The sequence below is a fragment of the Centroberyx gerrardi genome, chromosome 4 (assembly GCF_048128805.1).
Source record: "Centroberyx gerrardi isolate f3 chromosome 4, fCenGer3.hap1.cur.20231027, whole genome shotgun sequence".
NCBI classification, from domain to species: domain Eukaryota; kingdom Metazoa; phylum Chordata; class Actinopteri; order Beryciformes; family Berycidae; genus Centroberyx; species Centroberyx gerrardi.
Window position 1 is genome coordinate 29,871,900 of NC_136000.1, and position 15,013 is coordinate 29,886,912.

The 15,013-nt window shown below is 41.9% G+C and overlaps 1 protein-coding gene across 4 annotated transcripts in view; it reads right to left on the minus strand.

Annotated features, from left to right (window-relative positions):
• Positions 1-3,193: 3,193 nt before the first annotated feature.
• Positions 3,194-15,013, minus strand: part of ndrg4 (NDRG family member 4) — a 52,507-nt gene continuing 40,687 nt past the window's right edge. For 2 of the 4 annotated variants that reach the window (XM_071905426.2, XM_071905428.1), the window contains 13 exons: positions 12,616-12,736; positions 12,018-12,080; positions 11,065-11,125; positions 9,950-10,036; positions 9,668-9,724; positions 9,146-9,249; positions 8,965-9,021; positions 8,409-8,460; positions 6,049-6,096; positions 5,861-5,896; positions 4,837-4,888; positions 4,528-4,566; positions 3,194-3,348 (listed from right to left, as the gene is read on the minus strand). In XM_071905426.2, the coding sequence (XP_071761527.2) occupies positions 3,194-3,348; positions 4,528-4,566; positions 4,837-4,888; positions 5,861-5,896; positions 6,049-6,096; positions 8,409-8,460; positions 8,965-9,021; positions 9,146-9,249; positions 9,668-9,724; positions 9,950-10,036; positions 11,065-11,125; positions 12,018-12,080; positions 12,616-12,736 (932 nt within the window). The remainder of the gene's footprint in view (positions 3,349-4,527; positions 4,567-4,836; positions 4,889-5,860; positions 5,897-6,048; positions 6,097-8,408; positions 8,461-8,964; positions 9,022-9,145; positions 9,250-9,667; positions 9,725-9,949; positions 10,037-11,064; positions 11,126-12,017; positions 12,081-12,615; positions 12,737-15,013) is intronic. The other 2 variants (XM_071905427.2, XM_071905429.1) reach the window with 1 other exon arrangement.

The following is a 15,013-nucleotide window of genomic DNA, read 5'->3' on the forward strand; positions in this document are numbered from 1 at the left end:
TTTATGGTGGGTGGGGGTTGCCCTACATTCCGAGCTTGGTGCCCAAATGGCTCCAAATAAGCCCCGCCCCTTACAGGCCACCTCAGGAAAGTGCACCCTCAGCAATTGGAAGCTACTCCCCTTCCGACAGGGGAAAAAAGGGTTTTGCAAAACTGGAAATAGGAGAAGGTGACTATGGTACATAAATACTGTACATTACTAAGCAAATCGCCGGGGACCCCAAGATTGATCCCTTCATGACTAACCTGAACGAGGCGGTCCAGTATTATAGCAGACAACAGCACACAGCTACACTATTCTAGGAACTGAAACTCTAATTATATACATGTACTATACTGATGACTGATAAGATGACGGTTACACAGTATATCCACTCACACACACTGCAACGGAGTGTGAGAGAATGGCCTGATGGCAACACATTCCTCTTTGTGTGTGGGTGTGTTTTAATATTTTGTGAGCTTGGAATTACAAGGTTCTACCCAACTTCTTTAAAAAAAAAAGAACCTTTTTGGGGTTAAACATTTAAAACGATTGAAAGTATTTTTGGGATGTCAAATCTGCACTCCACCCAAATAGAAGCTTATAATGCCGAGCTCACGAACTGGGTATTTATGTTTTTCCTTTGGCTCAGTTCCCTTACAAATCCCAGCCCACGCAGGTTCGTGTGTATCAGCGTTCGTATGAGATGTGTGTGTGCTTGTGTGCGTACATGCATGTGTGAGAATGTATGAGTGATTGTGAATGCGTGCACTTGCGTGCATGTGTGCGCGTAGCTTTGGTACATCCATGGAGTGGGGCTGGGCGTTGTAAGAAGGGCAGGCTTGCTGCGAGTCCTCCGGTTCCGACCCAAAAAGAGAGCATGTTGGGTCGGCCTGGTTCTGCCTCGGCCCCCCTGGTCTGGTTTGGTTTGGGTCAGAGTGTGATTGTCACGTAAGAGACCACAAAGAGCCGACTATGGGCAGAACCACTTCTGTGAGACAGACGATGGTGGTGGTTGCATCCATGGGACTAACAAACTGGCCACATCTAAGGTGCTAATGTTACTAGAATGCCCTAATACTAGATAAGGTACTACTAAGATACTACAATGCCCGAACATTACTTTTGTATGCAATAAGCATGCATATACATCTATATATACTGTATCATCTAGCCTATAGCAATGTGGTGGATTGTCTCATAGATGGAAGACGACATGTGGGTTAAAGCTTCACTAGGCAACTTCGCACTTTAGCGGCCCCAAATGGCAGCGAGAGGTAACTGTTTGAAAAATTTGAACTTCAGTACCCAGAAATCCTGTAAGGTGATGTCAGTAAACTGCACACAGCAACACTCATATTTACCAACCCGGCAGGTCTGTGATGCTTTATACCAAAGATATCAAAGAGTTGAGAGAGGAGAAGATCTAATGTTGGTGAGTCCGGAGTGCTGCTCACTGCTGTTTAGGAGACACTTTGGATTTCACTCTGAAGTTTGGATTCGTCACTTCCTGCTGGCAGAGACGGGACTATACTGACACCAGAATTCAATTTGGACAAACAGGACAAATCTACGCTGTCTCAATTAGTGGGGATGGGACGCTCTTCGCTGTACCTCTGGACACATTTTGAGAACGCTACTCCTCATACAGTTTGTACGCTACATACACATATTACACATGAATACGCTCAGCTCATCATGGTGCATTTAGCTATGTCTTTTCTAAGCGCTTCATTAAATACTATGTAAGATATTGATCATTTCATGCTCAATTGATTTCACATAGACAATGAATCAAGGCTTAAGTGCTTGACGTTGCTGCCTTTCACGTAAGAGATCGGGGTTCGATTCCCACTCTGAACTGTTGTGTTTTTCCGCATGCTGATCAAAGTGCTTGATAGTTTGTACGCTACATAGGCTACATAAGATACTGTATGTACATAAGATAATGATCATTTTATGCTCAATTGATTTCACACAATAAATAGACTGAACTAGCGTCACACATCACGCATGGACGTCTTGCTCGATTCAAAAGCAATTTTGGCCATATCATTTACAAATAAGCATGGTCACAGCAATAAAAACCTCATGTGAAGTTATACATTTGCATCAGCTAAGCATCAGCTCCCTGGTGGTGTAGTGGCTAGAATTCGGTGCTGTTACCGCTGCGGCCTGCGGTTCAGTTCCTCATCAGGAATTAATAAGTTTAGGCCTGTAGCCTCTAAGATAATACACAAATAGAATTCAAATCTATGACTATATTGAACATTACAAAGAACGCTTATGAAGGACTCTGCCTGCTATTCCAAATTACATTATTGCAAAAGCATTCATAATGATAATGTAGGTCCATCATTTGTGAGTAAACCACGAAACATCTTGCCTAGTGCAGCTTTAAATCACGGCGGTAAGCTAACAAATCCTCTCAAAGCACTACAAGTGTACTCGGCTACGATTGGCTGTGTTCTACTGTATGTCAAATTCTGGACACGCCCCCTACAGTGACTCACGGAGAGAAATTACTGCTCATATCATTCCCTTCCACAGGACACAGAGAGAGATACTCACACTTTTGGCCACAGAGAGAAGAAAATAAATTGCTTGCAACATAATTACGCGTCACACTTATTTTCAAAATGGCACCCCCTGCAATGCTCCGTTTCCTCTACTTTTCAACAGACAACCATTCTTCATATCGCATTGTCTTCAGCAGCCCATTTTCATTAGCACATATTGCTGTGTGGGTAGTTGACAGACAGGTTTGGGCTTAGTTTGTTTTTTTGTTTTTGTTTTTTTTGGGGGGGGGGGTAAAAAGGGAGCAGGCAAAGGATGAGGAGACACTGAGCAAAACACAAATATGACACTGCAAGAACGAAACCAAAACCAGGCGGATATTTCAAGGTGTCGTTGGTGGGGAGGGGGGTTTTAGTAGCAACACATATGTTATTTTACAGTGGAGGAGGGAAGAAGATGGCAGACGAAGGGATCTGGAGGAGACCGATGAAGACAGAGAGAGCGCTGCCTCCGCCTCATTCAAAGGGGAACTATTTCTCTCCCACCTTCGGTCCCTTCTGTCTCCAGTTCTCTCCCACGACGTCACCTTTTCCTGCACATTCCTCCTACCCCATTCCCTTCATCCCCCTCTTTATCTCCCTTTCTCTCCGCCCATCTATCCCCTCCCTCCCTCCCTCTACGGCTGGCCGACTTCTCAGCAGGACACCTCCATGGTGTGGGTGACCTGGCCGACTCCCTCGGTGCTGTCGGAGTGGGTGCAGGCCCGAGAGCGGGACCCTTCGATGGAGCTCGCGCTGGTCAGGGAGGCCGTCCTGGAGCGAGCCAGGCGGGTCATGCTGGCGGAGGGCACTGGGAGGAATGGGAGGGGAGAGAGCGAGAGAGAGAGGGAGAATTAAGTACATATTATAGAAACGTGTATGAGCAGTTGATGCTGGGGATATGTGGGGAGGACATGCCGATGTGGGGAACTGAAGAACATCCCTTGCAGCAGCCTCATGGACAGCTGGTGAGAAAAAGGCGGCCGACCGGCTCGGGCGACAGCCGCGGATGGTCGAGATCGTTCGGTAAGGCGATGTGTCAATGTGTCTACGAGGAGACACATTCGTACATACGACCGGCTGTGGCAACACCATGCAGTGGAGGAACTGAGGGGGTTCGGTATACGTCTATCGTAGAACTTCACTGTCTGTTCACCATTGAATAGGTGTGGTGGGTCACTCTGCCTTAAAGAGCTGCTAACCCTAAAAGAATTTCATTAGTCTGGGTTTCAGTGGAGAGTTTTAGTGTCCCATGATGGTCTAAATGCTGTTTCAGAGGCTTTTCCACCCTGACAAGAATACAATTCTGAGGGAAACACTGAATCCTTGAGTCTCCACTTCCAACAAAATTCCCCCAAGGCCTGAGCGCTAGAGGAAATTCTTGAGGCTCAATGGTATCATTTCAAACATTTCTAACTGTAAAATGTGCTCCTGTGGAAGAGGCTCAGCAACTGTATAATCTGTATTAACCTTGAAGAGAATTTTAGTTTTCAGCTCGGCTTTCAGTCACTCGTTTGTGCAAGTTTAATTAGCTTCAGTAAAGGAATTAGTTCTCTAATTTTTTAGGAATTAGTTCTCTGATTTCTCCGGTCCGTTCTGTATTTGTCTTGAAAATAGTCCAACAGGCATTGCTCAAAGCTAGCTCAAGGCCATGCAAAGAACAATATCAGAAATGCAATGGAGGGGGGGGGGGGGGGGGGGGGGACAGTATATTTTTCCTTGGAAGGAAAAATTATTTTTTAAAAAAAAACAAAGATGAAGTTTAGTATCCTTGAGATTAAAAAAATAAATAAACCAGAAATGATAGCAAAAGTAAAAAGTTCAAAACAGCCCAAAATATAATAATAATAATAATAATAATAATAACAATAATAATAATAATAATAATGATAATAATAATAATAACAAAATGAAAAAAATCTCAAAATGCCAATGTCATCAGGGCGGGGCAGCAATAGGAGGTCAGAGGTGAACAGGAAGGAGGAAGTACCTGGCCCTCCACTCAACCTCCGATCCTTCACATAAGCAACTGAGAGAACGGGGCAAGGGAGACAGAGGGCAAGATTAACACAGCACACCTCCCTCTGGATGAGACACACCACATCACAACACACTCAACCTTTAATACACACAGATAGAACTGCAATGTGCTGTTTCTGAAGCATTTCTTAACTAGGAATTAAGATACACAGACTCTCTCTCTCTCTCTCTCTCTCTCTCTCTCTCTCTCTCTCTCTCTCTCTCTCTCTCTCTCCATACAGTTAATTTTATTTTATTTGAAGTATCTGTGGATACTTACTGTAGCCCATTCCCTGGAGGAAGTACTTGAAGGCTTCGGTCAGCTTGCCAGGCTGTAAAACAACGCGGCAGGATTTTATTTCAGTGACTTTACGAATACAAACAATAAATTCACATTGTGCATTCATGTGCTGTTGGGATTATAGTTTGACTTTCCCACCGGGAAGGATCTAGTTGTTGTTGTTTTTTTATTTTGTGTCTATCCTTGTATTTTCTTTTAATGCAGTTTGAGTTTCTGTAGGTGGCGCTCTTTTCTTTGTCTGTTCAGCCATGGTGGCTATCACTGCTCATGCTAACTACCCAGCTCTTCTTCTACTTATTCCAAACAAACCGGAAACAAAGAACACATCCCTTCTTGCGCGCCAGAGGATTTTTCCCAGGGAAGAGCTAATAGACACCGGCTGTTTAGAACAGACAATGGAAAAGCTTTCATGAACTGACTATACGTTGAATCACTGATAGAGAGTAGCAAAACGGACATTTATTAATGTATGAAAATGTCATGGATTACCACTTTAAAAATTCATAAATTACCTTATGCATCTACTTTCCTCTGCATTCTCACACAACTACTGGTAACATCTGCTTAGATGTTTTTTTATTTTTTTATTTATATACATATATATATATATATATACAGTATTTTTTTTTTTCTCCTTTATTTAGCCAAGAAGGACCCATTGAGATACAATATATCTTCTTCCAGGGAGTCCTGGGCAGCCAGACATAAATCAAACATTTCATCACCTCCATGTTTGTTTTAATTTCCAAAGAAGAGCACATGAATGCGAGTCGGGTGTCCGACTTCACACCTCTACGGACTGGATCGGGAATCTTACTACAAATCACAACTGTCCCTTTGAAGCGGGAACACTGTAGAGTTGGAGATGGAAGCTTTACCGACTTATTTGCCAAGTAAGCGAGTCATTTCGAGATTGGTGTCCAAATAGAAATAGTGAAACACTGAAAATCCTCACATTCTCTGTTTCGTGGGACTGAATGTTGAAAAGCTGTCGGTCCATTACCTGTGTGATCTGGGGCAGTCCACCGGAGTCAGCCATCTGACACGAGAGAAGACAGCAGACGTTAACCAAGCTGCTAACAACCCACCACTGCATATCACTGCTGGTGTGTGAAACCTCAGAAATGTCAAAATGTTTCAGAATGAACTGACAGATCTATAGGTGTAGGTGAGATGAAGATGAACAAATACCTTTAGGAAGGTGGTGTTGGTCGGGTCCAGCTTGGAATTACACTCGACCTTGAAGACAAAAACAGCAGGATGAGCTGATTATGCTACTAAGGCTACAGTGACAAGGAATTTGTTGGTGAATAAAGAAGTAGGAATAAAACAGTGGCCAGGACTTAGACAGCTATGTGGGTAACTGTGTATGTGTGTGTGTATGTGTGTGTGTGATACGAGTGACCCAGATACTGCAGTATACTGTAGAGATGAGTCACTCCAGCAGGCAGACAAGCGCACAGCCGCAGTGTGCATACACAGTAAGCAGATGTGGACACATGCACACGCACACACACACACACAGGCCACACCACTATGGATAAACACACAGTCTCATGCACAGAGACCTTGTTTTTGCTCTCTGCTGATTTGCTATTCCTGTTTTTCATGCTCTGTTAATCTTTATTCCATCACATAGATTGCCAAAGTCTACCTTTTTCTGTACATTTTCTTTACATCTAGACAGCTCAGATTAAATAGAAAGAGATAACAAAAACACAATATGTCGAACTTAGGCTATATGCATGTATTTCTCAAAATCTGGGTTTCTACCTTCCAGCTGCTGATCATATATTTAAATATGAATATAACAAATATTTTATGTTGTGCTTTACAGTTTTAAGTTTGTCTTTTGAATGCATCAGTCAGTCAGATTATAATTACAAATTAAATGCTAAATTTTACAATATTATTGTTTTATGGTACATAGGGGACAGTCCACATCTATAGTAGCATTTTAATGTAATTTTAATTAAGTGTCTTAAATTACAATTCTATGGTAGAGTAGCATAGCTAGTAAACTGGCTTGCTCTTTTCAGCAAAAGTACACTATCTGCTACTACAGCTGCAAATGTAAATCTACACCTAAATCTATGCATCTCTCTACCGGTTCCCATTCTCTGCTCCACCCTCTTTCTATGTAAAACAGCGAAGCAATCCTAACTGGTTGCATCAGAGGACATTAAATATTAACATGACCTCCATCTGTCACATCCACTCAAACAACCTTCCTTTGCATCTCTCTCTCCCTTCTGCTGCTCTCCATTCCCCCCTCGTCACTTCAATCCCTCCATCTTTCTCTTCTTTATCAGTGTTCCCTCGAAGCCAAGGTTTTATAACAGCTCTTGCTGCAACCCTCCCCACCTCCACTTTGCCTCCCTCCTTCCCTCCATCTGACAGAGAAGTGATTTTATTTAGGCTTGACCTCGGGAACATGCGGCAGATTAACTAGTGCAGAGGCACCGGTATAAATATCTGGGCCACTTCAAACTAGGAAACCCAGGGACAGAGCAAGGCCATCTGGCCCCTGGAGAATGGACACACACACTCACCCCATGCATACATCCACAAACACACACATGCATGCCTATACTATCAAGGACATGCATGCCTACACACATATGCATATAGGCATGAGTGCACCCAGGCACAGATAGACAGAAAACAGACAGAAAGGCAGATGCACACGCACACACACACACACACACACACACAGTCCTCAGGCAGCGTTGTCTAGAACGAGAAGCAGGCCTTTGCTGGCTGACCCGTTTCTGTTTGCCTGATTGAGGACAAACAGTCACTAACTGGGTTTACATGCCAAGTACAAAACACTGAACAGAGCAAGTACAGAGGGAGGAGGGGAGGGTCGCCAAATTGGAGTTTTAGCTCTACAAACCTCATCTACAGTTCTTGGAGGCAGAGCTGCTCTTGAGGCAGAAATAATCTGATTGGTTGAGTTAAACCTTGATGGGCGGAGCCAAAGAACCACAGGTTTTTAGAACGTTAGCTAACTGGTAAACTTGAATAGCAGAGAAGGAACTCTGGTCAAAATAGAAATAAAAAATATAAATAGTATTGACTTGTTTTTCATTAATTCATGACGATGGTATTCATGATGTTGGAAGGTCAGCAGCTAGCTAACAAGCTTACCTAGCTAGCTATAGGTTAGTATGGCTAGTTTGAACTTATGTATGTCAGTTGTTAGTTAGTATGGCAAGATTCCTTTTTTTAGTTAGTAGCAGAGCGCTAGGCTTCATAATATTAGCTTCCTCCTCTCTTACCTCTCATCTTTTTCACTGGACTAACGTTACTTAGCCAGAAAAACGTTGGCTCCACCCACTGAGGTTTAACTTGAGTATTATTTAGGTTCTCGTGCCATCTGAGTAAACACTCCACAGTTCAAATAAACCGCTCCGAATGTGTGTGGTGTGAATGCGTCCTAAAATCTGCAGAGGGCGAGGAGGAAGCTAGGAGAGGTAGGTAGGGAGAAAGGGAGGAGTTTTCAAAGCAGACGGATAAAGTCTGTGGAAAAGATCATCGTACGAACTCACCACTCCCTCCTCAGCAGGCGCATTGTCTCCCACAACCAGCATCACAGGACACCTACAGAAATACCATCACTGGTCAGCATTTAGACTGTGTCGCTGGATGTGGATTTGACTAGTAAATACAAATGAATCTTAGTCTTTGTAATTTTATACCCATTTTCTTTGAGGGGTACATTTTATTTCTTATTCATGAAACGGAAAAAATAATGTTATGCTTGTAGAAAACACTGACCACATGTAGATGCACACAGAAAATGTGATTGTAATGCGATTAAGAAAATTAATAAAGCAAACTCGCACAGCATTATGGGTACATTTTGATGTTAGCAACAAAACAAGGCACATATTACTATTGGGGATCATTGTTTCCTTTGTATTAGCAGTTAGCTACTATTGCTCAGTAAAGGGGAATATTCTGTTACCTGGTTGATTCATGGCAACAGAGACTCAATCACAGGATACCAAAGCTTCATGTAAACAGATTAACCTGAATAAGACCTGAACCAGATTTCTTTTTACATCATTACCATGTATATGAAAGGTATTTTTGTGGACTCACTTCAAAGTTTTGGCGTTGAGCACCGTCCCACTGCGGTTCATCTCCAGGTCCCTCCGGCTGAGATGGACAGGAAATAACGCATGGTAAGATCAACTGCAATCTACCACCAGTCATACACAAATAATGTGTGTGTACATGTGCATGCATGTGTGTGTGAGTGTATGTTTTTGTGTTTCTCCACCTGTTGTACATGTTCCAGAAGAGCTGCAGGTTGAACTGGTTGATGGTGTTGTTGATCTGTTGCCGGTAGCTCTGCACCAGCTCTGTGTTGCTCATCAGCTCCTCCTGCACGTGCGCACACACACACACACACACACGCACTTCAATAAGCGTATCTGGGCACCAACACACATATTACCTGAAGCATCTTTCCACAGCAGCATTTCTAAAACTGTGTCGGAGATCCAAAATGGGTCAGAGGCTTGTTTTCGTTGTTTGTCTTTGAAGGAGGCCTACCACTAGTTTTAATGGGTCCAAGGGCGAGGACATATTGGCTCAGTTTAGGCTACTGGCTGAATAAGATTTCATAGTCCTACTGTTGTACAGCTTTTGAGAAGTATGCAATCCGATTTGAGGATGCGATCAGGAAAAAAGCAGGAAATATGATGGGGAAAAACAGGAAAGCTAGAACTGCCATTGCAGAAGAATGGGAGTTGCATGTCTAAAAAAAAAAACAATTCAAATTAAAAATCATATCGCTTACCTGGCTGAAAAGATGTGGCAGCACAGTATCTGGCAGAGCACTGGTCAGACCCGACAGCTACGGCAAAGAAGGGAGGTTATTATTGTAACCTAATGAACAGTAGGTGTGTGTAGAGAGCGTGAAAAGATTGAGATAGCCTTATATTTGCTTCTGAAGCTTGCTGTGTGCTCTTCTTCTTCTTCAGCAACAACCTTTTCTGTGCATTACCCCCCTAAAAACTGGTGAGGTGGCCATCTAAGGCTTTTGAAAAGCCCTGGCTAGTACAGTATATTGGCTAGGTACCTTGGTGGCAGCCCAGTCGATCCAGCCCTTCCCATTGGGGTCGATGTTGAGCAGAACCAAACCCTCCACCAGGTCGGGGAAGATCAGCTGAGAGAGAGAGCGAACAGTGTTCAAGCAGAGTAGAATAGAAGTTGAAAAATCAAAATAAACTGGTATGGAAAAAAGCAGACTAGATTAGAATAAATAGAAAGGAAAACAGTGTTAGATGGAGTAAAAAGTAGTAAAATTTGTTCGAGATTATGACATATTACATTGAGATGATACCGTTTAATACCGTAAAATAGAAACAAAGGCAACAAAATGGAAATTAATTAATACAATTTATATTAGAATGAAATACAACAGTATATAAAAAATTTTCTTTAGGACTGTGAAATGACACAGAGTACAATAGAAGTGTTGTTCCAAAACATCTACTGTTTTAAGAAAGTGACACCTACTGTTACAAAAAGTAAAACAAATTATGATTAATTTAGGCTAGTATTTAGACTATCTCAAATTGAAGGTTGGAAAAAAATAACACTTTGACCAACTGGATCTGGATTTATTTTATGTGAAGCCTGTCATCTAATGGTGAAAAGTAGGGTACCGAACTCTGCTATTGGCTGATCATTGGTGCCAGGTGATGTCACCACCTGTTGTACTCTATAGAAGGTGACATCACCTGGCACCAAAGATCAGCCAATAGCAGATGGCAATTTCAGTAGCATGCTTTTTACCATTAGATGTCAGGCTTTACACAGATTTGGGTTTGGGTTTTAGTTACTCTTTAAATGAGGAGGACACATTAGCCACACAGTGTAAAGAATAGGCTTTTATTATTAATCCCTGTCAGTGAGAGAATACCCGGCCTCACCTTAGACTGTGATTGAAGTTGTGGGTTTTTCCCCATTTCCCAGACACAGATTTCAAGCCCATTCCTGGACTACTTTTACAAAAAGCACTGGTCATAAACAATCTGAGACACAGACCACTGAATATCTCAATCTGTAATCCAGGACTAGGCTCTTTCAAATCTGGTCATCTGGGAAAGCGGTGAACATCGCTACCAGGTTGCTTTGATAAATCACAGGCCTACAGCCAGGCAGTGGGAGGATCAGTAGGATGTGACTTACAGCAAACTTGGCCAGGATGTAAGCTCCAGCTCCCACTCCAATGCCGACGATGCTCTTGAATCTAAAAAACAGACCATTGGTCCCTCAGATGATTCAGTTTAAAGAAAATAGATGGTGTACTATGGTAAATGGTTCATATGGACTGATGCAAGATGGATACATTGAATTCTGGCTATGTGTTATAACGGTCTGGCGTGTCAATCAGCTAAATGTTACATAATGGTATTGTTGGGAACACAGCCTGATATTCAAGTTGGTCACAAGCCAAATGCTGCTACATCTTGGCTGTGGCTGCTAAGTCTGTCAGGTCTAAAATTACTCCTCTTTGGCAGGCAGCAAACCGCTCTTCACTCAGTATTTTCTGTTCTGCCATCTACTTTGGCTGCTAAGAAATCAAACCATCTGGTAGAAATCACTATCCACGATGGCAGCGATGAGTTTCATGCTTTGGCCAGAAATGTACAAAGAGGAAGTGCTGGGTGATGTATATGAATAGTTCTGCTTTATTGATAAAATGGCCGCGATATAATGAGAAACTCAGTATCTCAGTGGTGCTCAGTATATAGCCTAGAACAAAGAACTGCACTGCATTGAAAATTCTAGCTAAACATATTGTTCTTCATAGTTTATATGCTACAAATTGTCTTCTTTTGTAATTGTAATTGATAACTAACATTGCACGGCAGGTCTAACTTATGAGGAAATACGTTGAATCCATTGTAAAATATCTCAACTGCATTGGTGTAAATACGAAAACCAATCAAATTTTTCAGAATTGTTGACTCTTTCAAGATACAAGCCATCAGTATTGATTTTGTATGGAGCTCAGTGGAGCACACAAGAGGGTGTATATAAAATAAGACGCCCCTGAGGAAGACTACTGTTGAAAAATGGGCTGTGTTGGCTCTATTGAATGAATCTGGAATATGTGTGATAGGACAGAGACTACCAACCCAAAGTGCTGCACCACACTGGGCAGCATCCCAGCCAGCTGGTCCATAGTGGGATACTGGTACCTGTGGAGAGAGAAGTCACAACACCTTCAGCCTACCAGTCACTGTGTATGTGTGTGCATATACATTATGTGTAAACATCAGTTGTAACTTTATAATAGTGTCCCACTTAATGCTTATTTATATTTTACAAAGCATTTGTTAGTCATTAACAAATGCTTAACTACGTATATAAAAGAGTTTAATCTGAATAATAAATAACTAACAAATTGTTAACTAATCAAAAATCATTGACTTAATTTCTTAACAGTGATGACACAACATACAAATGATCTTTTCTCAACATGTCATTAAGTAATGGTTAAATAATAATAATATACACAATATAATTTATTGTTAATTTGTAATTAACTAATCATCAATTAGTTGTTAGTTAGAGCTAATTAAAAACATACAAGAATTCACCATGTATTAGTGATTGTTATTTTAAAATGTATGCATATGCAGGTGTGCATGTCAGTGTGTATGTGCACATGTACTGTGTGTGTGTGTGTGTGTGTGTGTGTGTGTGTGTGTGTGTGTGTGTATTGCCCCATACCCCTGTGGCAACTGTGAGGCTCCAATCTGCTGTCCCGGGGCGTCGACGTGGCAAACCACAAAGTGCTTGGTGATCTCCTGCATGTCCTCATTGTGGAAGAAACTGTTGAAGCACAGCTTGTCTGTAGGAGAAAGAGGGAGGAGAAGAGGAAACAAGGAGAGGTAACATGGGGTGAGGGGATAGAGGGAAAGGGTGGAAGAAAGAGAGAGAGAGCAGAAAGTGAGAGGGAGGCAGGGAAAGGAGAGGATGGAGGGATGGAAGAGAGAGGAATGTAATCACATTACATATGCACCGGACCCAGAGCGGACCTCGAAGGCGGCCATCTGTACAGCTGATCCTCTGCCAGCAAGGAGACGGAAAAGACTCCTTCCACCGTCACATAATCCTCCACCACCTACCTCCATTTTAATTACACCTGAGAAACAGAGTGCAATACATATCCAAACCTGTATACAAGTCTTTGACATCACGTTTTTGGGGTTTTTCAAATGTAAACAAGTAGCCTATAGATTGTGTCCAGTGTCCCATGGCGCTTTGTGGCAGTGACATATAGACCGAATTAATGATCAGTTTATTAATTGATTATCATGGATTTGAATGTGCTCTCTGACTCCCTAGTTGATCAGCTGCCTTCATATCTTCTAGGGAGAATTCATAGAATTCTGTTCCTCACCACACGGCCATCTTGGTAGGAAAATAACAGGTGATTGTAATAAAATTAACAGGTGATTATAATCAAATGACAGCCATTGCCAATGAGCTGTGTATATGGTAAAGCACCATATTGGTAGGAAATGCATGTGACATCATGCTATACTATGAATACAGTAACGTTAGGCTACTTGGCTAGCTAGCTAACATTAGCAACTGAACCGTTAGCAAATATAGCTTATAGCTACAGTATGTTCACTTATATGCTTAGGCTATAGCTTATTTGATGTCCATAAATAAAAGCGCTGCTTATACAACAATGTGCTTCATTGTATGTGTTGTCTTACAATCATAAAAAGTTTTAGCAACAGATACAACACTGTATGGCAGCAGTTCATGCAAACTAATAGACAAAGAACCCAGTAGTAAGTTTTCTCATTGTGTAACATTACTGATACTCATTTGCATACAAAGAGGATTATGGGAGAATAAACTCGCAGCTAAAATGTAAAGATTTACAGTTAAGTTAAAGTTAAGGCAATAGTACAATTTGAACTTAATTTTATTAACGAGATATTGTTCAAAAAGTAAAGACATCATCATCTCTTCACTGTCTGTCTTAGGAAGCAAAAACTGATTTATTTTCTAAGTGAGTCACTGAGGATATTCTCTAAAAAAAAAAATAAAAAAAGTAGAACGCCGTTTCCCGAACCGGGACCCAATGAAAACCCAGAGCATTGAATTCTGAAATAGCTCCATGTATTATAGATGCTCTCCGTTTGCCCTCCTCCCACCGGCTCTGCAGTTGGCCTACTTTTCTGACGCGGTGAGTCAGACTCGCAGATCGTAACATCACAGCATTGTTTTTTCCTGGCGTTAATGCAGCGGACCGATTAGTATGGCGACCGGGTAAGAGTGACCACTTCGTCGAACTTTCGTGTGTTTCACATACACACACATATGCTAAGTATGTACAGAGGTCGCACTTTCTCATCCGTATAGATGCTGAATCATCGCCAGTGTTCCCAGTCTGCGCTCCCACTGACCCACTTTCGTTGTCTCTCTATTTCTTTTCTCTCCCTCTCTCTCTCTCTTTGTCTACGCCTCTCCCTTCTCCTTGTCTTGTCCTCTTTCCTCATCCCTCTCTTCCTCTGCAGTGATGCTGACCAGATTCCCACATGTAGGCCAGTGTTTCCTTCGATTTCGTTTTCTTTCTTTTCCGCCACAGTTCCGCCTGTTCTTTGACCTCTTTCTCTACATCTTAAATCTGTCTCTCTCTCCCTCTTCTAATCTCGTTCTTCCTATTTTTTTTATTGTCCTCATCTCTCCTTTTTCCTGGGCAGAACGCTATGCCATTAGTTAATTGGGATCCTATTTAAAGGGACCAATATACTCCCCGCCCCATTTATTTTTTCCTTCATGTGGTTTTTTAAATTTTCTTTCTCCCCCTTTCACCGCTCTGTTCCACACTCCATCCTGTTGGGTTGTACACTGCAGTCGAGTGCTTTAGTGACTGGCTATGAATACTAATAGCCCTCCGGTTATACTGCTGCTGCAGCAAAACACAGGTGCACACCTATCGTATTCTATTCTAGTCTGTTTTATTCTACTAGGCCAAATGATTTGTCTTCTGTTCTAATTTATTGTGTTTTTTTTAGTGGACCATCCTAAAGGAGATGATAGTATTTATATATATACAGTATAGTATAGTATAGTATAGTATTTATACAGGACAATAGACAGAAGA